The sequence below is a fragment of the Delphinapterus leucas genome, chromosome 15 (assembly GCF_059928025.1).
Source record: "Delphinapterus leucas isolate spDelLeu-1000000601 "Yukka" chromosome 15, BTC_Dleu_Yukka2, whole genome shotgun sequence".
NCBI lineage: Eukaryota > Metazoa > Chordata > Mammalia > Artiodactyla > Monodontidae > Delphinapterus > Delphinapterus leucas.
In genome coordinates, this window is record NC_143143.1 from 44,795,294 (window position 1) to 44,820,347 (window position 25,054).

Sequence of the window (25,054 nt, forward strand, 5' to 3'; positions counted from 1 at the left end):
AAGAAAAAGGCATATCCCAATAAAAAATGGCCCAAAGAGTTGAACAGACACTTCCCGCAAATGAGTAACCAGATGGTCAATGAGCATGTGAAAAGATGCTCGACATCATGGCTCATTAGGAAAATGCAAATCTGAACCACAGTAGAAATCACGGCATACCCAGCAGCATTGCCAAGATGAAAAAGACCACAGCACCAGGCGCTGGTGAGGATCTGAAGCCACTGCGTCTCTCAGTCACTGCTGGTGGGAGTGTTGGTGGTAAAACTGCTTTGGGAAACCATTTGATAACTTCAGGTACAGCTGAACACGTAGCATTCCATATGACCTAGCATTTTCACCCTTCAGATTATGACCAGCAGGAATCCCTACATATGTTCATAGGAAACGTATGGAAAACCTATAGGAAAATGTTCATAACAGCACAATGCCTAAGGGCCAGGAAGTGGAAACCAGCCAAAAGCCCAATAACCAGAGACTGAACAGGCTAGTGGTGGAATGTTCACATGGCGGGATGCTGTTCAGCCACAGGAATGAGCAAACTGTTGCTACACATGGCAACATGGGTGGACCTCGCACACATGAGGTAGAGCGATGACGGTGGACACAAAAGGGTTCATGCCATGTGTTGAAGCTGAAAAATGGGAAAAACTAAACCATTTTGTTAGAAGTCAGGCTAGCGCCAGCCTTTTACAGGACAGGAGGGGAGTGCCAGGGGTTCCTGGGCGGCCAGGGGTGTTCTCTTTTGATCTGGGTGGTGGTTACAGTGTGTTGAGATGTTGAAAATTCACCAATTGTTCACTTAGGATATGTGCATTTTGCTGTATGTATATTCTCCTTTAGTACTAAGTTTTCAAAGTCCTATACATACAGATGTTAGTTCTTAATTTTTGATTCCCACTGTGGCAATATAAATCAGCCAAGGTTTGCATATGTATAAAATAGGAATTTTGTGGCACACTGTGACCTATATTGTGGGAGAAATGTTCTTTTTTTTTTTCCTTGATAATGCTTTGTTGACCTCTCAGTGTGTCTGAACCTGACAGGGCGAGGAAGGAAGGAAATAGTGAATTTTATCAACACCAGCAATTATTGCTGCTCAGTGTTCATTCAACCAAATCCACACGAGCTGGTCAGGTTTCCGCCAGATTATAGAGCTCTTTCTTGCCTTGGAGTCTATAAGAAAACTTACCTTTTCGTTATGATTTTTATACTTCCAAGAAAAGAAGCATAAGGAAAATACCTATGAAATTCCAAGACCTGGCTCCAGCAAATTCTAAACCTTTATTCTCTAGGAGACAAGGAGAAAAGATTGAAAGAGAAGCCTTCTTTTCACATGGGCCATGTGCATTTGCAGTAGAAGCTGAGGAAAGGCAATATGGAAAGTTTACAGAACTCTTACAAAATGTTCAGGTAGTATGCTTGTTGAGTTTTCAAATTCTCATGTCAACACAAATATAATTGAATTCTAGTATTAGAAGGGGACTAAAAGAAGAACAAACTTGTGTTTTAAAAAATAAAACATGTGAAACACCACCTGGCAAAGTGTCTACTATGTCGTCTAGGACAAAACACTGAGGCTCAAGTCTGTCCTTCCTTTGAGGCCCCATCATCCTGCCTCTCGGGTGACCCTTGTGGAGCCTTGCCTGGTCTGTTCAAGGTCACACGGTTGGTGGCTAAGCAAGGCAGGTCCTACCATCTTTAAACTTCCAACCTCTTTCTCTTCCCCCCCCCACCATGATAGAGATTCCAAATAATGGATTAATAATAGCCCAAAGATCACAGGTGTGATATTAATGCCTCTCTTATAAAATATGTATTTCAGCTCGCGACTCTTGAATTCCCTCCAAAGAAACTATTTGGAAACAAGGATGAACGTGTGATTGCTGAGAGGCGAAGTCAGTTAGAGGTAACAGAATTAAGCTTTTCTTTCTCTGTGTGCAGAAAATTTGCCATCTGATTGACCAGTGAGAATTCTTCCTCTTAAACACTTAACTCTTGTTCACGGATGGGGAGGTGCTGCTTCATTAACTCAGGAGGTGGCAGCAGCAGGTTGTAAAGTAATGAGATCAGTTTATTTAAAATATAAGTCCTTCCCCCCACCCCCAACAGAGCGTTTTCCTGGGTTTTGAGGAGATACATTTATACCAAGGGTTAGGAAGCAGGTTGTGGGTGAGAACTGAATATTCACATAGACAGATGGTACACAATGCAGGCTGGGGGTAAGAAGCTTGCTGCCAAAAACTTGAATTAATTAACTGAAGATTTGTAGTATTGCATCGTTGTTACTTTTTCAAGGTGGCTGGAAGCAAAAAGACACATACCCATTTTAGTCATGGTTAGGTTTTGTTGGACTTATTTTAACTTCGTCTTCTGAGCCAGCTCCGTGGAGAGCTTTGGTTCAACACAACTGTTGTTTTTCTGACTGCCTCCCTGCTGGCATGCACTGTTGACTGCTCCGTAGAGCTTGTATTGCTTTGCAGGCTAGAGCTGCTTATTTGGTTGGCATCTGATGCTACCGAGGCAGACTGTGCTGAGGCATGGTCGCAGGTAACCCTCGGGCATGGGCTACCCTCTTGCCGCTGTGAGCCACTGAGGCAGGCAGGATAAAATTACAAATAGCTCACTCCAGTCAGCAAGCTTCCTGGGGCCTCGCAAAGTCCCCTCTGCTACTCTTTTAAGAGGAAGAAAAAGAAGATGTATTGCAAATGAAATCAAATAAGAGGAGGCCTGAGACAGGCCCTTTCTGAATTGTGAAAGTCTCCATAAAACGGCGGTATTTTTCTCATTCCTGGAGACAGCCAGTTTGAAATGGCTGCCCATGGAGTCCAGTGAATACCAGTGAACCAAGCCTTAGGGAAACCTCCAGAGGCTGGAGGTTGCAGTGAGAGCAAAAGCGGGGAGTGGGGACCGTGGAGAAATTGAAGACTAGGAGATTGTGGTCCACGAGGGGCATTTTAGAGACTTGAGATCCTCAGTATAGAAGTGATCTGAGGAAAGAAGAGTTTCAGGGTGTGGCCATGCTTACAGGCCTGTGAGTTAAACTATAGAATTACACCTTTGAAAGGGTGCTGGAACTATTACGACTGAGGTTTGGATGGGTCGTTGCAGGGCTCTAAAAATCAGCCTATGAGGTGGTATGACCCTGATACCCAACTGAAGAGCTTAAACTCAAGGGAAAGGTTATCATGGTGAGCCTTCTTGACCAAGTTCTCTTAAAGGTTTAATTGTATCATACAAACAATTTAAAACTCACAGCAGAACTAGTGATGGTTTTCTTTCCAGAATCCTTACCTGCGTCAGTAATCCAGACTTGTCTTTAATGGAAACGTGCAGAACGACAGTGTATAAAAACAAGTTTGTAAACTAACAGGAAGTAGCTGTTGTCATCCCTACTTACTCAGGGCCCTAATTAAATGCACATGGTGCCAGCCATGCCCCACAGATTGGGCGTTTGTGTGCTGTGCGTTTGTGAGCCCTGTTCTTGGGGACTCTTGTCTTTCCACTCCAGAGTCAGAGCAAAGCCCAGGGCACCTTTTCATTCTTGGTACTTTCAGGTGGGACCCATGTTTGTTTTTGCAGGATCTCCTGCTTAATCACTTAGCCCTACCGAGCCATCAGCTGTTGACAAACAGGGTTTTATGTCAACATCTCTGTGGATACAAGCATCCCTCCCATTGCCCGTGACTGTGGTTTACCTGTGGCATTAACCCATAAGGAATGGATTCTCCACACCTTGTGGAAATATAGGGGCTTACATTTTAAATTAAGTGTATTTCGTCTCATGTTGACTGTTAAATCTTAGAATATTATGTTCTTGTCAAGGAGAGAGTGTAATTCAGCTTCAGTTTACTGGAAAGTTAACCTGAGATTCTTGAGTTGATTTCCTGCAACTATTATGATTTTTATTTTCAATCTAACACCAAGAGTCACTGATTTACTGCATTTTCATGTGAAAATTAACATTTATTGTCCCTGAACTTCCTATTCAATTCAATATACATTTATTTAATTCCTGATACATGCTGGGGACAGTGCTAGGTGTTATATAGAATATCAAGGTGAATGAGACACTTCTTGCCCTCAAAGAGCATATGTTTACATTGCTGTATGAAACTCTACCTGGAGGTATAGTTAAATACGTAGGCATGTACAGAAAGGTGGATTTCAGTAGGACACACTTGTACTGGCACACACCGATATACATAGTGTTTGCGCCAGAGGAATTATCTGCTGGTTTTTAAAATCCAGAAACACAGCTTTACGAACCTCCTCACGCCGACTGACCTGCATAGAGCAGTGTTCTAAGCAAGCACCCAGTTGCGCTTCGATCTTCCTTGCTATTAAAGTAGCTGCAAGATTTGGACCTTGTGTTTGAGTTTATCAACAAAAAGTGTCAAATGTTTTCACATGAAAGACATAGATACCTACTTTCTAACTTATATAAGGTTAAATCCTATTTATAAAAATGTTCAAATAATTATTCTAAAAATGATGGGTAACAACAGAAATTTCTGCCTGTCACGAGATGTTCTAGAGATTAGTTTTATCACCGCGGAGAGAGGAATATTAGTGGTGTGTGTGGTGGTAGCCGTGTGGGGTTGGGGTGTGTAGCACCAGGAAAAGGGTCAGGACGTGGTGATGCTCAGTGGCGAAGTGTACATTTGGCCTCCAGAACTCACTCTTATTGATAAACGTGTATAGGCTCCACCCACAAAGAGTTACCAGGGCCACTGTAGCTTATAACCCGGAGCCAGGTTTTCCAGAATCTGGCCTGTTACTGCTTTGCATCTCATGCCCAAATGCCGCCAAGCACTTTTGCTCCACAAGAGCCAGAGTCTCTGGAGGTTTCTGACGTGGGCGGAACCCCCTGTTGCTGCCATCCCGGCCCTGCTGGAACCGTTCAGTGTAAATGTGCACATCGTGGGCAGACCCTGCTATCGGGCAGCCAGAGGGTTCTGATAGCGGCTCTCCCGTGTGTGACATGGTGCTCAGCTCCTCCAAGCCCTTCTTGTAACGCGGACGACAGCCCAGCAGAAAAGGCTGTGGAGGTAACACTAAATGATCACATCAGTCTCTGTCTGATGAGTTACGTGGAGCAGAAGGGTGCTTGTTACTGCACTTGAAGCCAGACACCATTACCATCAGGTTGAACCTGTCATTGTCATAGGTCAAAAATGGTGGAATATTGGCAATTCCGTAGGCTTTCACATAGTACTACTGCTGTCTCACATTTACTGGGTGTCTACTGAGTGCCAGGCATGAGTGAAAGGCTTGATATATCATGCCATTTACTCCTCCAGCCAGCTTTTGAGGTGACTTCTATTATTATCTCCATTTTACAGGTGAGAAAGTTAAGTCTTGGGGAGGATAAAGAAGGTCATGTAGCCAGTGAGTGGCAAAGCCTCAGTCTATACTAGAGTGTCTTTCAGGGCAGCCTCCTTCTCTTAATCCTCAGCACACTCTGAGCTGGAGATAGAGCTGGGTCTTCTGCACACTTTGTTCTGGAATGTCCATGAGACTTCACCTCCACTTCTTTTAAGATTCTTGGTACTTTCTTGCTTGTATCAAAAGGTATGTTTATGTCTCAGATCTCCCCTATTATACTCTTCAGTTACTTGAAGGCAACAGAATCAACGTCTAATTGAATCTTCATCGCCCATAATATTTCACACGTGCTTCACATGTACTGTATTATTCACTGAATTCTCAGAAAATCTGCCAATATTAGTCCCAAATAGATGAGTTTTTTGTTTTGTTTTTGTTGATTGATGAGAGGTGCATTTTGGGTCACTAATTTCAGAGAATGTTATCATCTACTTGGAAACATTTCTGCTAATCATCTCAGTAGTCTGTCATTTCAAGGAGTAACTGTAATTAATGAAAACAAGTGAAATCCTCTAATAAAACAGTAAAGCTTTCAAGAATAAAACCACCACCTTTAGGTGTAAGAACCTGAGAAGTTTCTCGGACGTTTTCTTGAACGTACTAGAGCAGGCAGCAGCCCAAGACCACTTCTTCCCCATTTTCACATCACTGGCTAGAGCATTATTAAGATGGATAAAAATAGTGTGGAAGCTTAGAGCATGGGCCTGGGGCGCTTCATCCCGGTCTCGAATCCTGGGTTTGCTCCTTTGGAGTTAATGTCACTGTCAGTGTCCTTTATCACTGACAAATGAAGACAAATAATACCACCATCTTCCAGGAGTTGACCTGAGGGTTAAATGAGATCATGGACATCACACGGCCTCTGGTACAGAGGGAAGCACTCCGAAATGTTAGGTGGTACCGTGGTGAATGAAAGTGGTGGTGGTGATGAGGATAGTTGGCCACAGTGATGGCGCCTTCCAGCACGTTTCAGATCTGCTTTAAGAGCCAGGGGAGGACAAAAGAACGCCCCCCACCTGCAGTCATGAAGTGTAGCAATGTGAGCACCTCAGTTCGTTACATCTACTTGCAAAATCAATTTCTGAGGACAAAGACACTAAGATTATGTGACTGTTCTTATGGTGATACCTGGAAGATACCAGGAATCTCATGGTGTAACACCACCCTTTCTTTCACCCTGTAAAATTGTCATCTGAAGTGTAGAAATGCTTTCTGATGATTGAATCACAGTCAAGCTACTGTCCAGTGTGAGAAAGATGCGAGGCCTAGGATCATTATGAAATGAGCACCGTTCCTCTGCGTTTACATAGCCGTTGTTCACAGCCGGTCGGCTCTCTTTGCATGTCTCCCGAGTCGCTGACAGTGAGGCTGCCCACTGTGGCGTCCCCAGCATGCCTGATGTACTCCAAGCCTCTGCCTGACAAATGTCAGTGCGTTTCGGCCAGTGACCCCCAGACGTACACCTACTTTTTTAACAGTGTGTTAGATTTATTAATTCCCTGCCCTAAGAAAGAACAGGTACCATGGGAGGCAGGGGGCATCTCAGCAAGGTGTTACCAAGACCTTATGATAGGACTTGGCCCTGGGTTAGGTGATCCAGGGCAGAGTGCAAGCAAGCGGACTTTGCTCTGGATTGGATGTTGGGCTATTTCTCTGATTGGGTGTCTTAACAATTCTTATCTGGAAGGCAAGAAGAACAGAGTGAGGTTAAAACTATGATTGATAAGAAGCACAGCAGTCATCCTGTTAGCCAGAGGAGGGGGGTATCTGATCATTTTCATGGTTTGTACAGGATTCATGTTTCTGTGTTCAGACATGATTGTGGAGTGTTTTTTGGGTTTTGTTTTTCTTTCTGTCTTGCTCGTGGTCACAGAGTAGCCTCACCTGGTCTTGGTGTCCTTTGGAGCTGTCTGCCCTTGACAGGAGAATACCGAGCTTAGCCGTGAGCACCAGGCCGGCCCTCAGCTGCGTCTCATCACTGTTTCTTACTATAGAGAGATGCCCAGAGCTCACAGGTGTCCTCTTTTCTAACGTGAACTAAATGAGGAGTTGTTTTCAAAATAAAAGTCTTGGTGGTTCCCATGCCTTACCTGCCTTACAACGTGGGTGTTATGGCGGCTGCCGTAGTGCTACGTCCCCCTGCCCAGCACCGGCTGCCACTTCCCTGCACAGCCCAGCTTTTCTGACTAACAGCAGTGTCTGCTTCTGTTGATACTTCAGTTTTATGTTACTTTCAAACCTTTGATTTCCAACAATAGAATCATTTTGGTTTAGACATTGTATAGGTTGAATCCTTTCAGTTTCACAATAAATTTCAGGAGGTGAAAATCCTTGCATTTTCTCACTCGTTCGCCTACCTGAAAGGTATCTGGCAATTCTGTGCTTAATTGAACATTCTTTCCATCTACTCTCTGCTGATCTTACAGAACGGATAATGGCGGAACCATTACCAAAGTAGGCAGAGAGTGAAAAATACCTCACAGAAAGAACTGTTTCCCTCCTCATTTATGTTTTTATGTATTTTACTTTTTCTGGTTATATGGTCATTCGTATTAGCAGTGACTGTTTTCTGTGATTTGTTGATCACAGCATTTCTGAAGGGGGTTACGTGGCTGTCGCTGTGAGGGAGGAGACTGAGCTGGACGTTGGGGGCTGTTTCATCGCGGTGCTTCGTGAAGTCAGAGGGGCTAAAATTGCTGTAATCTGGGATGAAGATTCAGGAAGGAGATGGGAAACTCCATGTGGTATTGGAATAATGCAGAAGGCTCTAGAGTCAGACCTGCACTTGCAACCCAGCTCTGTGAGACTACTCCAGTGTCCTGTGACCTTAGTTCCCTCCCTAAACTTCAGTTCCTTACTTGTTAAATGGCAGAAATCATATCTGCTCCATGGAATTGTTAGAATTACATGATGAAGTGTGTATACTGTAGGTAAGCGGTGCCGTAAGGGGAAGGAGGAAGTCTGAGAAAGAATGAACTCCAGAGGCAAAGTGCCCATCAAGAAATCATTTTACACAACAGAAGTCCTTCCATATCAGTGTAAGTTGGCACTTTATGGTCACATCAGAAGAGTGAGTCCCCATCTGGAGGGAAAATCCCACTTTGGTTTCCATGCAGAGTCTTTGGTTTAATTGAGAAGAAACCAAAATTGAAACACATGTTTACAAGGAGAGGATCAACTTCCAAACCCAGACGGAGGCTGGGGGGACAAGGGAAGCGCCCGCCATACTGTCAGTTTTACTCTGCCGTTTTTCCCCTTCCCCACGTGGCATCCTTTGTGGGCTGATGGCTAACAACTCAGGGACTCAAAACTCACTGCAAGTGGGAAAACTCTTCCCTATCACTGGGCTCCCAATCTAAAGCTCTAAGCAGGCAGTCAGGGTCTTCATGTCGTTACTGACTTGGGATTAAGTCAGCAGAAGCATCTCCGAGTCTGGAGCACCTCCCTCAGCTCAGACGTCCTCTCCTCGGAGAGCCCTGCCCCTTCACTCCCCACCAGATGCCTCTGTGGCTTCTTGGTCAAGCACTTTGCGGTGGTTGGGGGGATGTTTTTGTTTGTCAGTTTGTTTTGTTTTTAAATGCTTTATATTTTACTAGAAGGTAAGTTCTGTGAGGACAGGGCTTCCAGCTGCCTATTCAATTCTGTCTCCTCAGTGCCTAGAACAGTTTCTGGCCCTTAACGGGCCCTCAGTAAGTGTTTGTTGAATGATCAGTTAAAGCTGCACTGAATAGCAAATATCACATATTTGTTCTGACAAAAAACATTTTCAAAGCCAGAGCACATGCATAAATGGGTTTAAATGCCACTTTGCAGTAGGCCACTGGGCTGGTTACTTACCCATTCTGAGCTTCATCATTCTCAATGGGAAACAGGGATAAGAAGAGCTAACTTTCAGAGTTGCTGAGCGGATCAAATGAGAGTGGTGTTTAAGAAACACCTGTACAAGACATAGGCCCTAGCCCGTAATACATCCCAAATTGATACAGGATAATGGTTAAAAACATACATTATACAGTCCAGCAGACCTAGTTGTGGATCCTTGCTCTGCTACTTACTGACTGGGTAACCTTAAACAGGTTTCTTAACCTCTCTGTGGATCAGTTTTTCTCATCCTTAAAATGGGGATAATAATAGTACCCACTTCAGAGAGTTGTTGTGAAGGTTAAATGAGATAATACATGTAAAATACTTGGATAGGCGCTGGGTACATAGCAAACACTAGAAATGATCATTCTTCTTTTAAAAATTGCTACATTCCAATCGCTGTGTGGTGACTTACAGCATACTTTTAAAATTAAAGTTCTAATTAATGCACTAAGATAAGAAAAGGAAATAAAAGGTTATTCTGGGCTTCCCTGGTGGCGCAGTGGTTGAGAGTCTGCCTGCCGGTGCAGGGGAACACGGGTTCGTGCCCCGGTCCGGGAAGATCCCACATGCCGCGGAGCAGCTGGGACCGTGATCCATGGCCTCTGAGCCTGCGTGTCCAGAACCTGTGCTCCGCAACGGGAGAGGCCACAACAGTGAGAGGCCCGCATACCGAAAAAAAAAAAAAAAAAGTTATTCTGATTGAGAAGGAGGAAATAAAACTCTTATTCACAGGTGACATGATTGTCTCTGTAGAAAATCTAAAATAATTGACAGGAAGTCTCCTGGAACTGAAAACAATTATGGCAAGATTGCGGGATACAAGGTTAACATATCATAGTCAATCACTTTCCTATATAACAGCAATGAAAAAGGGGGATTGAAATTTAAAACACAATAGAATGTACATTAGCACTCCCCAAATTAGATACTTAGGTAAACATTTAATAAAATATGTTTAAGATCTATATGAAGAAAACTATAAAAACTCTGATGAAAGAAATCAGAAAACTAAACTAATGTAGACGTAGTTCATGTTTATCGATAGGAAGTTTCAATATTGTCAAGATATCAGGTCTTGCAACTTGGTCTATAGATTCAGTGCAGTCCCCCAGCAAGATATTTGTGGACATGGACAAACTGATTCTAAAGCCTATATGGAGAGGCAAAAGACCCAGAATAGCCAGTGCCATACTGAAGGCGAAAAACAAAGTGGGTGGACTGACAGTACCCAGCTTCAAGATTTAACCATAGGATTAGGAACCAAGATGGCGGAGTAGAAGGACGTGCTCTCACTCCCTCTTGCGAGAACACCAGAATCACAACTACCTGCTGGACAGTCATCGACAGGAAGACACTGGAACTCACCAAAAAAGATACCCCACATCCAAAGAAAAAGGAGAAGCCACAATGAGACGGTAGGAGGGGCGCAATCACAGTAAAATCAAATCCCATAACTGCTGGGTGGGTGACTCACAGACTGGAGAACACTTATACCACAGAAGTCCACCCACTGGAGTGAAGGTTCTCGGCCCCACGTCAGCTTCCCAACCTGGGGGTCCGGCAACAGGAGGAGGAATTCCTAGAGAATCAGACTTTGAAGGCTAGTGGGATTTGATTGCAGGACTTCGACAGGACTGGGGGAAACAGAGACTCCACTCTTGGAGGGCACACACAAAGTAGTGTGTGCATCGGGACCCAGGGGAAGGAGCAGTGACCCCAGGGGAGACTGAACCAGACCTACAGCTAGTGTTGGAGGGTCTCCTGTAGAGGTGGGGGGTGGCTGTGGCTCACCATAGGGACAAGGACACTGGCAGAAGAAGTTCTGTGAAGTACTCCTTGGCATGAGCCCTCCCAGAGTCTGCCATTAACCCCACCAAAGAGCCCAGGTAGGCTCCAGTGTTGGGTTGTCTCAGGCCAAACATCCAACAGGGAGGGAACACAGCCCCACCCATCAGCAGTCAAGTGGATTAGAGTTCTACTGAGCTCTGCCCACCAGAGCAACAGTCAGCTCTACCCACTACCAGTCCCTCCCATCAGGGAACTTGCACAAGCCTCTTAGATAGCCTCATCCACCAGAGGGCAGACAGCAGAAGCAAGAAAACTACAATCCTGAAGCCTGTGGAACAAAGACCACATTCACAGAAAGCTAGACAAGATGAAAAGGCAGAGAGCTATGTACCAGATGAAGGAACAAGATAAAACACCAGAAAAACAACTAAATGAAGTGGAGATGGGCAACCTTCCAGAAAAAGAATTCAGATTAATGATAGTGAAGATGATCCAGGATCTCGGAAAAAGAATGGAGGCAAAGATGGAGAAGATGCAAGAAATGTTTAACATAGACCTAGAAGAATTAAAGAACAAACAAACAGAGATGAACAATACAATAACTGAACTGAAAACTACACTAGAAGGGACCAACAGCAGAATAACTGAGGCAGAAGAACGGAGAAGTGACCTGAAAGACAGAATGGTAGAATTCACTGCTGCAGAAAAGAATAAAGAAAAAAGAATGAAAAGAAATGAAGACAGCCTAGGAGACCTCTGGGACAACATTAAACGCACCAACATTCACATTATAGGGGTGCCAGAAGGAGAAGAGAGAGAGAAAGGACAGAGAAAATATTTGAAGAGATTATAGTCAAAAACTTCCCTAACATGGGAAAGGAAATAGCCATCCAAGTCCAGGAAGCGCAGAGCTTCCCATGCAGGATAAACCCACTGAGACACATAGGAGAAACACGCTGAGACACGTAGTAATCAAACTGACAAAAATTAAAAACAAAGAAAAATTATTGAAAGCAGCTAGGGAAAAATGACAAATAACATACAGGGAAACTCCCATAAGGTTAACAGCTGATTTCTCAGCAGAAACTCTACAGGCCAGAAGGGAGTGGCATGATATACTTAAAGTGATGAAAGGGAAGAACCTACAACCAAGATTACCCGGCAAGGATCTCATTCAGGTTCGATGGAGAAATCTAAAGCTTTACAGACAAGCAAAAGCTAAGAGAATTCAGCACCACCAAACCAGCTCTACAACAAATGCTAAAGGAACTTCTCTAAGTGGGAAACACAAGAGAAGAAAAGGACCTACAAAAACAAACCCAAAACAATTAAGAAAATGGTCATAGGAACATACAAATCGATAATTACCTTAAACGTGAATGGATTAAATGCTCCAACCAAAAGACACAGGCTCGCTGAATGGATACAAAAACAAGACCCATATATATGCTGTCTACAAGAGACCCACTTCAGACCTAGGAACACATACAGACTGAAAGTGAGGGGATGGAAAAAGATATTCCATGCCAATGGAAATCAAAAGGAAGCTGGAGTAACAATGCTCATATCAGATAAACTAGACTTTTAAATAAGGAATGTTACAAGAGACAAGGAAGGACACTACATAATGATCAAGGGATCAATCCAAGAAGAAGATATAACAATTATAAATATATGTGCACCCAACATAGGAGCAACTCAATACATAAGGCAAATGCTAACAGCTATAAAAGAGGGAATCGACAGTGACACAATAATAGTGGGGGACTTTAACACCTCACTTACACCAATGGACACATCATCCAAAATGAAAATAAATAAGGAAACAGAAGCTTTAAATGACACAATAGACCAGATAGATTTGTTATTCATAGGACATTCCATCCAGAGACAGCAGATTACACTTTGTTCTCAAGTCCACGTGGAACATTCTCCAGGATAGATCACATCTTGGGTCACAAATCAAGCCGCAGTAAATTTAAGAAAATTGAAATCATATCAAGCATCTTTTCTGACCGCAATACTATGAGATTAGAAATGAATTACAGGGAAAAAAACGTAAAAAACACAAACACTTGGAGGCTAAACAATATGTTACTAAATAACCAAGAGATCACTGAAGAAATCAAAGAGGAAATCAAAAAACTACCTAGAGACAAATGACAATGAAAACACGATGATCCAAAACCTATGGGATGCAGCAAAAGCAGTTCTAAGAGGGAAGTTTATAGCTATACAAGCCTACCTCAAGAAACAAGAAAAATCTCAAATAAACAATCTAACCTTACACCTAAAGGAACTAGAGAAAGAAGAACAAACAAAACCCAAAGTTAGCAGAAGGAAAACATGATAAAAGATCAGAGCAGAAATAAATTAAATAGAAACAAAGAAAACAATAGCAAAGATCAGTAAAACTAAAAGCTGGTTCTTTGAGAAGATAAACAAAATTGATAACCCATTAGCCAGACTCATCAAGAAAAAGAGGGAGAGGACACAAATCAATAAAATTAGAAATGAAAAAGGAGAAGTTACAACAGACACCGCAGAAATACAAAGCATCCTAAGAGACTACTACAAGCAACTCTATGCCAATAAAATGGACAACCTGGAAGAAATGGGCAAATTCTTAGAAAGGTATAACCTTCCAAGACTGAACCAGCAAGAAATAGAAAATATGAATAGACAAATCACAAGTAGTGAAATTGAAACTGTGATTAAAAATCTTCTAACAAACAAAAGTCCAGGACCAGATGGCTTCACAGGTGCATTCTATCAAACATTTAGAGAAGAGCTTACACCCATCCTTCTGAAACTCTTCCAAAAAATTGTGGAGGAAGGAACACTCCCAGACTCATTCTGTGAGGCCACCATCACCCTGATACCAAAACCAGACAAAGATACTACAAAAAAAGCAATTACAGACCAATGTCACTGATGAATACAGATGCAAAAATCCTCAACAAAATACTAGCAAACAGATTCCAACAACACATTAAAAGGATCAAAACCATGGTCGAGTGGGATTTATCCCAGGGATGCAAGGATTCTTCAATATACGTAAATCAATCAGTGTGATACACCATATTAAGATATTAAATAATAACAACCATATGATCATCTCAATAGATGCAGAAAAAGCTTTTGACAAAATTCAACACCCATTTATGATACAAACTCTCCAGAAAGTGGGCACAGAGGGAACCTACCTCAACATAATAAAGGCCATATACAACAAACCCACAGCAAACATCATTCTCAACAGTGAAAAACTGAAAGCATTTCCTCTAAGATCAGGAACAGGACAAGGATGTCCACTCTTGCCACTATTTTTCAACATAGTTTTGGAAGTCGTAGCCACGGCAATCAGAGAAGGAAAAGAAATAAAAGGAATACAAATTGGAAAAGAAGAAGTAAAACTGTCACTGTTTGCAGATGACATGATACTATACATAGAGAATTCTAAGATGCCACCAGAAAACTATGAGAGCTAATCAATGAATTTGGTAAAGTTGCAGGATACAAAATTAATGTAGAGAAATCTTTTGCATTTCTATACACTAATGATGAAAAATGTGAAAGAGAGATTAAGGAAACACTACCATGTACCACTGCAACAAAAAGAATAAAATACCTAGGAATAAACCTATGTAGGGAGACAGAAGACCTGTATGCAGAAAACAATAAGACACTGATGGAAGAAATTAAAGATGATACCAGCAGATGGAGAGATATACCATGTCCTTGATTGGAAGAATCAATATTGTGAAAATGACTATACTACCCAAAGCAATCTATAGATTCAATGCAATCCCTATCAAATTACATATGGCATTTTTTACAGAACTAGAACAAAAAATCTTAAAATTTGTTTGGAGACACAAAACACCGTGAATAGCCAAAGCAGCCTTGAGGGAAAAAAACGGAGCTGGAGGAATCAGACTCCCTGACTTCGACTATACTATAAAGCTACAGTAATCACAACAATATGGTATTGACACAAAAACAGAAACATAGATCAATGGAACAGGATAGAAAGCCCAGAGATAAACCCACACACCTATGGTCAACTAATCTATGACAAAGGAGGCAGGGATATGCAATGGAGAAAAGACAGTCTCTTCAGTAAGTGGTGCTGGGAAAACTGGACAGCTACATGTAAAAGAATGAAATTAGAACACTCCCTAAAACCATACACAAAAATAAACTCATAATGGATTAGAGACTTAAATGTAAGACTGGACACTATAAAACTCTTAGAGGAAAACATAGGAAGAACACTCCTTGACATAAATCACAGCAAGATCTTTTTTGATCCATCTCCTAGAGTAATGGAAATAAAAATAAAAGTAAACAAATGCGACATAATGAAACTTCAAAGCTTTTGCACAGCAAAGGAAACCATAAACAGGATGAAAAGACACCCCTCAGAATGGGAGAAAATATTTGCAAATGAATCAATGGACAAAGGATTAATCTCCAAAATATATAAACAGCTCATGCAGCTCAATATTAAGAAAGCAAACAACCCAATCCAAAAATGGGCAGAAGACCTAAATAGACATTTCTCCAAAGGAGACATACAGATGGCCAAGAAGCACATGAAAAGCTGCTCAATATCACTAATTATTAGAGAAATGCAAATCAAAACTGCAGTGAGGTATCACCTCACACCACTTAGAATGGTCATCATCAGAATATCTACAAACAACGAATGCTGGAGAGGGTGTGGAGAAAAGGGAACCCTCTTGCACTGTTGGTGGGAATGTAAATTGATACAGCCGCTGTGGAGAACATTATGGAGGGTCCTTAGAAAACTAAAGCTCGAATTACCATATGATCCAGCAATCCCAGTACTGGGCATATACCCAGAGGAAAGCGCAATTCAAAAAGACACATGCACCCCAATGTTCACTGCAGCAGTATTTACAATAGCCAGGTCATGGAAGCAACCTGCATGCCCATCAACAGACGAATGGATAAAGATGTGGTACATGTATACAATGGAATATCACTCAGCCATAGAAAGGAACAAAATTGTGTCATTTGGAGAGATGTGGATGGATCTAGAGACTGTCATACAGAGTGAAGTAAGTCAGAAAGAGAAAAACAAATATCATGTGTTAACATATACATGTGGAACCTAGAAAAATGGTACAGATGAACTGGTTTGCAGGGCAGAAATTGAGACACAGATGTAGAGAACAAACGTATGGACACCAAGGGGGTGAAAGCCGCGTGGGGGTGGGGATGGTGGCATGCTGAATTGGACGATTGGGATTGACATGTATACACTGATGTGTATAAAACTGATGACTAATAAGTACCTGCTGTATAAAAAAATAAATAAAAATTCAAAAAAAAACCCAAAAGACTTAACCATAAAGCTACAGTAATCTAGACAGTATGTTATGGGCAACAGAATATGCCAATATATTAATGGAACAGAATAGGGAGCACAGAAATAGACCCACGTAAGTATAGTCAACTGATCTTAGGCAGAGGAGCAAAGGTATACAGTGGAACAGAAATAGTCTTTTCAACAAATGATTCAGGAACAACTGGAGATCCACATGCAAAACAAAAGATTCGTGACATAGACCTCATACCCTTCACAAAAAAGTAACAGAAAATGGATCATAGACCTAAATGTAAAATGCAGAACTCTAAAACTCCTAGAAGGTGACATGGGAGAAAACACAGATGACCTTGGGTATGGTGATTACTTTTTAGATACAACAAGAAATCCATGATCCATGAAAGAAATAGTTGATAAGCTGGACTTTATTAAAATTGAAAATTTCTGCTCTACAAAAGACAATGCCAAAGGAATGAGAATAGCAGCCTCATACTGGGAAAAAATATCTGCAAAAGACACATCTGATAAAGGACTCTTATCCAAAACGTACTTTGAACTTTTAAAACTCAACAGTAAGAAAATGAAAAACCCAATGAAAAAAAATAGAAGACCTGAACAGACATTTCCCCAAAGAAAATATACCCATGCCAAATAACCATATAAGAGGATGTTAATCAACATCATACATCAATTGGGAATTGCGGATTAAAATAATAATGAGATATCTCTGTACACCTGTTAGAATGGCCCAAATCCAGAACACCATGGATGTCAGGTGCCAGTGAGGATGTGGCACAATGGGGACTCTCCTTCATTGGTGGTGGGAATGCATAATAATACAGCCACTTTTGAAGACAGTTTGGAAGTTTCTTATAAAACTGAACACACTCTTACCATACAATTTGGCAGTTGTACCCCTTGCTATTTACTCGAGTGAGTTGAAAACATATGTTCACACAAAAACCTACACATGAATGTTTATAGCAGCTTTATCCATAATTGCTAAAACTTGGAAGCAATCAAGATGTCCTTCAGTAGGTGACTAGATAAATAAACTGTGGTACATCCAGACAGTGAAATAGTACTCAACATTAAAAAGAAATGAACTATCAAGACATGAAAAGAAATGGAGGAAACTTAAATACATAAAACTCAGTGAAGAAAGCCAATCTGAAAAGGCTACATACTGTATGATTTCAACTGTGTGACATTCCGGAAAAGCCAAAACTGTGGACACAATCAAAGGATCAGGGGTTAGTGGTGGGGAGGAATGAGTAGGTGGAGCACAGAGGATTTTTAGGGCAATGAAACTGCTCTATATGATATTGTCATGGTGGGTACATGTCATTACACATTTGTCAAAGCCCACAGAATGAACAAGAGTGAACCCTAATGTGAACTGCGGACTTTGGGTGATAATGATGTCTGTGTAGGTTACTGATTATAACAAATGGAACCTTCTGGTGTGGGAATTTAATAGTGACTGTGTGTATGTGAGGATAAGGGTGGATATGAGAAATCTCTCTACCTTCCTCTCCATTTTTCTGTCAGCCTGTAGCTGCTCTTGAAAAAGTTTATCTAAGAATCCTATAAATTTTTTATAAATGCAGTCAGCATGCATTTATAATCTCCTTCATTTCTTCCTTTTCTATCTTCATTTTTCTTTCACTTCTGTCCTCCCTCCATCCTCTTATTTTTCTATTGTCCCTTAATTGCTTTGCTAAACAAAGGAGGGAAGATGGATGGATGGATGGATGGGTGAGTCGATTTGGCACTAGTATACATTTTTCTTAAGAGTATGAGGTTTAAATATTATTAAAAGGAAGGTAATCATCATCAAAACAAATTATATATTTCGTGCATATTTTCTCCACTGCTGAGCATATAATAATGTATATTTCATTAAGAGTGACTCACTCATTACTCTGAAATTTGAAAGCCACTATTTTATCTATCTTTACCAAGCACCATTTTTATTCACTTGTTCTTTCCAAACTCAAGGTAGATGTCTGTCTTTATGAATCAGTGATTTTCAGAGTATGCAAATTAATGAGGTACCCACCCAGCAGACCACCTTTGTAAATTAAAACATTTGAACATGGAAACCAGGAAGGAAATCTCTTGTGATCACACATAACCATAAAATAGGTGAGAGGCCAGGTGGAATACTGATGTAATTGACAAACAGTTGTAAAGATTCTTTTCCCCTATAATTTTCATGTATTACTACAAAGACTTTTTCACACAGCTGCTTGGTTCAGAGGACCTTCATGTTCATGTGTCTTGTAGTATCACTTAGGATATTCTAAGTGACCTGTTGCTAAGTTTAATTTACACCGTCGGTATGATTTGTAAAGATTTTTTTTCTTCAAGGCCCACTTAGGAAATCTCAATATGGGTTGCCTCTTCCTCCACCCCTTTCTCTCCGTACTTTCTACCACTTTCTACTGTACTAAAGCCAAATTCCCCTTCGTTCTGTCAGACAGAATAGTTGAGATGATCTTCTGTCGAGTTAGTGTGAAGAAGCCGAAGGACTTGAGTATATTATTTTCGCATCAAAATAAGGTTAGACTTTCCATAGAAAAGAGAAGAACACCTTCATTTCAGAACATGGCCCCAGTTCTCCTTTGTGCAGAGGGATCTTCTTTGGCAATCCTTTACAACCCATTCTGGCTCAAAAGAGAAATTGCCTTTACTTAAGAGTGTCAGGTTTGTTAACAGCAGGTGTTTCAAAGAATTCTTAGAATCAAAGAACGCAATCTTATTATATTAGCAAATTTCTGCTCTGCAAAGGGTTATACAACCATCTCCAGCTTTCAGTGCATTAAAGGAACTTTGAGATATCATGATATGGAAATTAATGACTTATACATTTTTTAAACTTTATTTTTTATGACAGTGTATATTACAAAACCAGAAAGAATAATGTAATAAACCCAGTGTACCCTCTCACATCACCCAGCTTCATCACTGTCAGCATGTGACCAGTTTTGTTTCATTTTTACCTCTAGTCACTAGACACACACACACACACACACACACACATTCACAGGATTATCTTAAAACAAATGCCAGATGTCGTATTTTATCCATAAATATTTTAGGATATACCTCTTCAAAAGCAAGATTATTTTTTATTTTTTTTAATTCTTTTTTTTGGCGTATATTTGCTTTATAATGTTGTGTTAGTTACTGTTGTACAGCAAAATGAACCAGTTAAACATACACATCTATCCACTCTTTTTCAGATTTCCTTCCCATTTAGGTCACCACAGAGCATCGAGTAGAGTTCCCTGTGCTATACATAGGTTCTCGTTAGTTGTCTGTTTTATATATAGTCGTGTATATGTCCATCTCAATCTCCCAATTCATCCTACCACCCCGCTTTCCCCCCTTGGTAACCGTAAGTTTGTTTTCTACACCTGTGACTCTATTTCTGCTTTGCAAGTTCATCTGTACCATTTTTCTAGATTCCACATGTAAGCGATATTATATAATGTCTGTCTTTCTCTTTCTGACTGACTTCACTCTGTATGACAGTCTCTAGGTCCATCCATGTCACTGCAAATGGCATTATTTCATTCCTTTTTATGGCTGAGTAATATTCCATTGTATATATGTACCATACCTTCTTTATCCATTCCTCTGTTGATGGACATTTAGGTTGCTTCCATGTCCTGGCTATTGTAAATAGTGCTGCAGTGAACATTGGGGTGCATGCATCCTTTCGAATTATGGTTTTCTCCAGATATATGCCCAGGATTGGGGTTGCTAGGTCATATGGTAGCTCTATTTTTAGTTTTTTAAGGAACCTCCATACTGTTCTCCATAGTGGCTGTACCAGTTTACATTCCCACCAACATATGGTCACTATTGTTGGATTTTTTTTTTTAAACATAACCACAGTTCCATTGTCATCACATACACACACACACACACACACACACACCAGAAGTTAACTAATCTCTTATATAAACAAATACCTGGTCAGTGTTCAGGCCACACCAATTTTCTCATTTCTTTTTAATAGATGTACTTGAATCAAGACCTACTTTATATCCACACATAGTATTGGTTGATGTGTCTCTAAAGTGTCTTATAATCTATAGGTTTCCCTTCCCTCTTTTTTTCTCATCACCTGTTTGTTGATGAAACCATGTCATTTATCCAGTGAATTCTCACATTTGAGGTTTTGCTAATTGCATCCCATGCGCTGTTCACCATGAGCCTCTAATCCTGCGTTTTCTGGAAACCAGTCGTTAGATTGAGTGGCTTGATTGAATTCAGGTCTGATTTTCTGGGGCAGGAACACAGTAGAGGCAGTGCTGTTGTCCCCTCACATCTCAGAGGAAGCATGTGGCATCTCGTGGTCTCCCTCTGATGGTCTTTGCTGTCTGTATTAAAGGAATCCAGTGACTCTGGCCACGCTCAGGACCACTCCCCGTGCCAGACTGAGCCTGTCCTGCGTGTGTCACTCGAATGCTTCCTGTCTTCAAGGAGCTCATGGTCCTGTTGGAGCAGAGACGACTCATCATGGAACTGCACAGATAGTCATGTACCACCTCTGTGGTTATCAGAGGACGTGACTCCCAAAACAGTGGTTCCCAAGCCTGTCTGGCCGATCTTTGAAATTATCTCGAGGGGCTTTTTGAAAAATACAAATTCTCAGACCTTGTTCTAGTATATTCTGATTCACCAAGACTAGGGTGGGATCCAGGAATCTGCTGGGGAAAGATGAGACTGGTGTGGGCGTAGACAGGGAAGGAAAAGCCAGACCCTAAAGCCATCTTCGTGACTTTGGACCTGAACCACAGGACAGGGAGGGGCCCATGGAGTGCTTTAAGCAGAGGAGTGGAGGGATGAGATTTCACTACTGTGGAGAGAATGGCAGGAGCAGGGAGGCGGAGGCAGGAAGAGCAATGGCCAGGCTATTACTGTCTCCAGATAAGACGTGACGGTGGCCTGAAGGAGGATGCGATGGCAGTTGGGGTGGAGGAAAGTGGAAGGATTAGAGAGATACACCGGAGCTAGAGTCAGCATGACTGGCCACTCAGTTGAATGAGAGCTGAGGGCAGTGATGAAATGAGCATGTATGCCCAAGACCCTCAGCATTAATCTTAACAAGACGGTGAGATTTAGTATTAAATACATCTGTGAATTCTGCATTTCTACACGCAACTCATGGTACTGAAATAGTGCTTTTTTTTTTTTTTTTTACCACTTCACTAACTTAGGGTTTGGAAGCTGTATTAGTCAGTATTCTCCAGAGGAGCAGAACCCAGGATGTGTGCGTGGGAAGAGATTTGTTATAAGGAGTTGGCTCATGCAGTTATGGAGGCTGAGAAGTCCCAAGATGTGTAGTCGGCAGGCGGAGATCAGGGAGAGCAATGGCGTGGGTCCAGTCCGAGCCCAAAAGCCTGAGAACCAGGAGAGCCGGTGATGTGAGTTGCATTCTGCAAGTTGACGTTTCCATTTAAGCCCAAAGACAGGAAGGACTGCTGTGCCAGCTCAGCGCAGTCAGGCAGGAGTTCCTTTTACTCGGAGAGCATCTGCCCTTTGGCTCAGCCGAGTGGATGAGGCCCACCGACGTGAGGGAGGACAGTGTGCGCCACTCGGTCTGTTGACTCAAATGTTCATCTCCTCCAGAAACAGCCTTACAGACACACCGGAATGACGTTTGACCAAATATCTGCGCACCTTGTGGCCCAGCCCAGTCGACACGTAAAACTAACCACGACAGAAGCCATTTCCGTTCACCCCAGATACAGCTGCAGTGGTAATTTTTCCATTTTTGAGGCTTTTGATATTCTAATATCAGTCCCACCTCATGTGCAGTCCCCATTAAATCAGTAACATCTGTCATCTTCCTGGCACCCGTGTTCACCTACAAGGTGTTTGGGGGCTTGACAAATACAAGAGATTCTCCAGCTCTTTCCTCCTTATGGAAATAGCATCAGATGAAAGGAACGCGTCGCAGCTCAATACGGCAAGCTTAAGAGCTGGGCGTGCTCCGCTGTGGAGTTCAGTACAGAACATTTTTCATTTCCTGGGGTTACTTTTAAAAGCAAAATGAAACGAAGCTTGAATATTGCCGAGTTAAACCACAGCTGGAGGATTGTTCCTGCTCTCCTCCTAGATACAGCGAGGCATCGCTATTTGTTTTCTTGTATTAAATGTCTCCCTGCCTCTTTAACAGAAGCAGGCATCACGAGCAGCGTGGATGCATGGGGCAGGCGGCCTGGGCTCCCTCCTCCGTCGCCCATACCTGGAGGTAGCTTGGCCCGCCTTGCTCGGACACAGGTGTGAGCCCCAAGTTCCTGCCGCCCCTGCCAACTCACATTCATGCTGCAGCACGGCAGGCATGGGGAGGAAGGGTCTTCTAAACCGAAGCACTTAATTAGCTCCTGGGCCCCAGGGGGAGTGTCAGATGGAAACACAGCTAAAAGTGGAGGGAAGGAATAGCCGAGATGGATGGTGGAAGGAACACCTGCCTCCTTCTGGTGATGCCAAGTTACTAAAATTGTTTTGGAATTAGTGACTCTTTTGAGTCATGTGTACGATAGTGTCATGTTTATATCAGTAATTTCTAGCAGTGTTCGTGTTTGTTCAGTTAGACTTGCTCGTTGCTGCCAGAAGCTGCTACTTTTTCTTTTCCCCCAGTGCACACATTGCCCTGGGTGTAGATAAAGGGGTGTCCCCGTGAGGTTCTAGTCCCTTCCTGGGAACCAGATTGTCCTTTAGGGCCCCTGATTGTGTTGTTGTAGATGCATCACAATTGTGTTAGTCGTCACGTGAGGAGGAGACATGCAGTGATAAATTATTAATTACAAATAGGGTAAAGCATGATCTGATAAGATATAGATTTAACTATAGATTATATTATGTGGATATAATTATAGGCAGTTATAAGTATAGTTATATAGGTGAATATAAACATAGGTTATAACTGTATAAGTAATAAGTGTAGAGATGTCAGTTTTTGATATAATTCAATATTGTGTATAGATATAATTCTATAGATAGAGTTATGTAAGAGAATAAAGTAAGAGTCCACTCTTTTAAAAACAGAAAGCACAGGAGCTCCTGGAAGTGACTGCAGAGCAGCCCAGGCCCGGGGCTCTGCCCTGGCAGCCGTCCCGGCTTCTCCTGCCGAGATGCCACAGTCCCGCTTGGTGGGTGTCAGCTGAGACCGTGGTGGGGTGGGGAGCTCACGGGCGCCTCTCTGTCTTCTGAGTGCTGTGCAGTCATTTGATGATAGATTCACTTAGGCCCAGTGCGTGAGCCACATTCGCCTGAGTTATCGCCTAAGGTTGCAATAAAACTTGTATTTAAAGTCCTTTAAAAATGCCTGTTGAGCCTTAGGAAAATAATGAGTAAGCTTGCTGCGTAATCAGAAAGTCCTCATCAGAAAGCCATACGCTAAAGACACAGTGAGAGCGCTTGGGAGGAGAAGCAGCTGAGCCGAGAGCAGAGACCGACTGCGCATCCCTGGCTCCCAGCGTGGGTAGCCTGGGCCGCCGAACTGGGCCCCCTCCTTACAGCCACGGCCAGGGTCCCTGCCAGCCCCAGGCCCGTCCCACAGCTGATACATGCCGTGTGCTGTTCCCTGGCCCCTGACCCCCTGTGACACTGGCCGCGGCCTGGCAGTTCCAGCCTGTGCCGGTGGCATCCCCTGGGGTCTCTCAGCTCTTCCCTCTCGGCCTCCTCCAAAGCCAACGCCAGTCCGGGGCCGGAGGGAGGTGAGGCTCTGGAGGGAGCACAGGGAGGGTTGCAAGTCTCTGGGTGAACCTGCCGGCCTCCCCTCCTTTCCAGGGACGATGCGAAGCACAGTCTCCATGTTTCTCAGAGTCCCCATCAGGACTGGCCCAGGCGTGCACAGTGGTGACCTGCTCGGCAGCACCCCCCTGCGTTGGCTTTTCTCTCTCTCTTGCTTTCCCACCCCTTTGCTTCTGTGTCCAAGATCACCCCCAAATAAGTGACCCCAGTCTCTGCTCTCAGAGGATCTCAAACTGCTCTTATGGATTGGGTGTATATCCTTCCTGACCATTTTGCTGTGTGTGTGTATGTGTGTAAGAGAGAGAGAGAGAGAACCTATTGCTCTTTTGTGTGTGTGTATATAGTTTTTGAAACTTTGTTTTAAATCAGTTATGGATGTGCTGGAGTAAGCCTGGGTCACACCAACCGGACCTCCCTTCTCCATCCTCCTTTGATGTTTCTCCAGGTGTTTCCCCTGCTTCCTGTGCTCCGTGTTTTCCTCTTTCTTGACTTACTCCCTCGTTTTGATGGAGCACATCCCTAGTAGTTTCCTAAATAAGAATGGGCGTGTAGGAGGTACATTTCTAGAGACACGTCTGTTGAGGTCTTTCTTCACCCTCCCCCTGGCTGGATAGAATATATTAGTTGGAAACCATTTCGTTCTGTAGTTCAGAGGGGCTGCTTCTTTGTTTTCTGATTCCACTGCTGCTGTCAAGCGGTTCAGAGCCATTTCGATTCCTGATCCTTTGGATGCGACGTGATTCTGTCTCTCTCCCTCCCTCCCTCCCTCCCTCTGTCCCCAGCGTTCAGAGAGCCCACGGTTCTTCTGCTTGGTGATCGCCCTTCCTTCTGTAGGCTTCTGTCTGCGTGGACTCTCTCACATCCTTCATCTCTGGGAGATTT

General features: G+C 42.6%; 1 protein-coding gene across 3 annotated transcripts in view; it reads left to right on the forward strand.

The window, feature by feature from the left end:
- The window catches only part of LOC111185022 (kinesin-like protein KIF16B), a 300,702-nt gene that overhangs the window by 259,613 nt on the left and 16,035 nt on the right, over positions 1–25,054 (forward strand). For 2 of the 3 annotated variants that reach the window (XM_022594146.2, XM_089896551.1), the window contains one exon: positions 1,823–1,906. In XM_022594146.2, the coding sequence (XP_022449854.2) occupies positions 1,823–1,906 (84 nt within the window). Of the gene's footprint in view, positions 1–1,292; positions 1,411–1,822; positions 1,907–25,054 lie in introns of those variants that run through there. The other variant, XR_016387866.1, reaches the window with a different exon arrangement.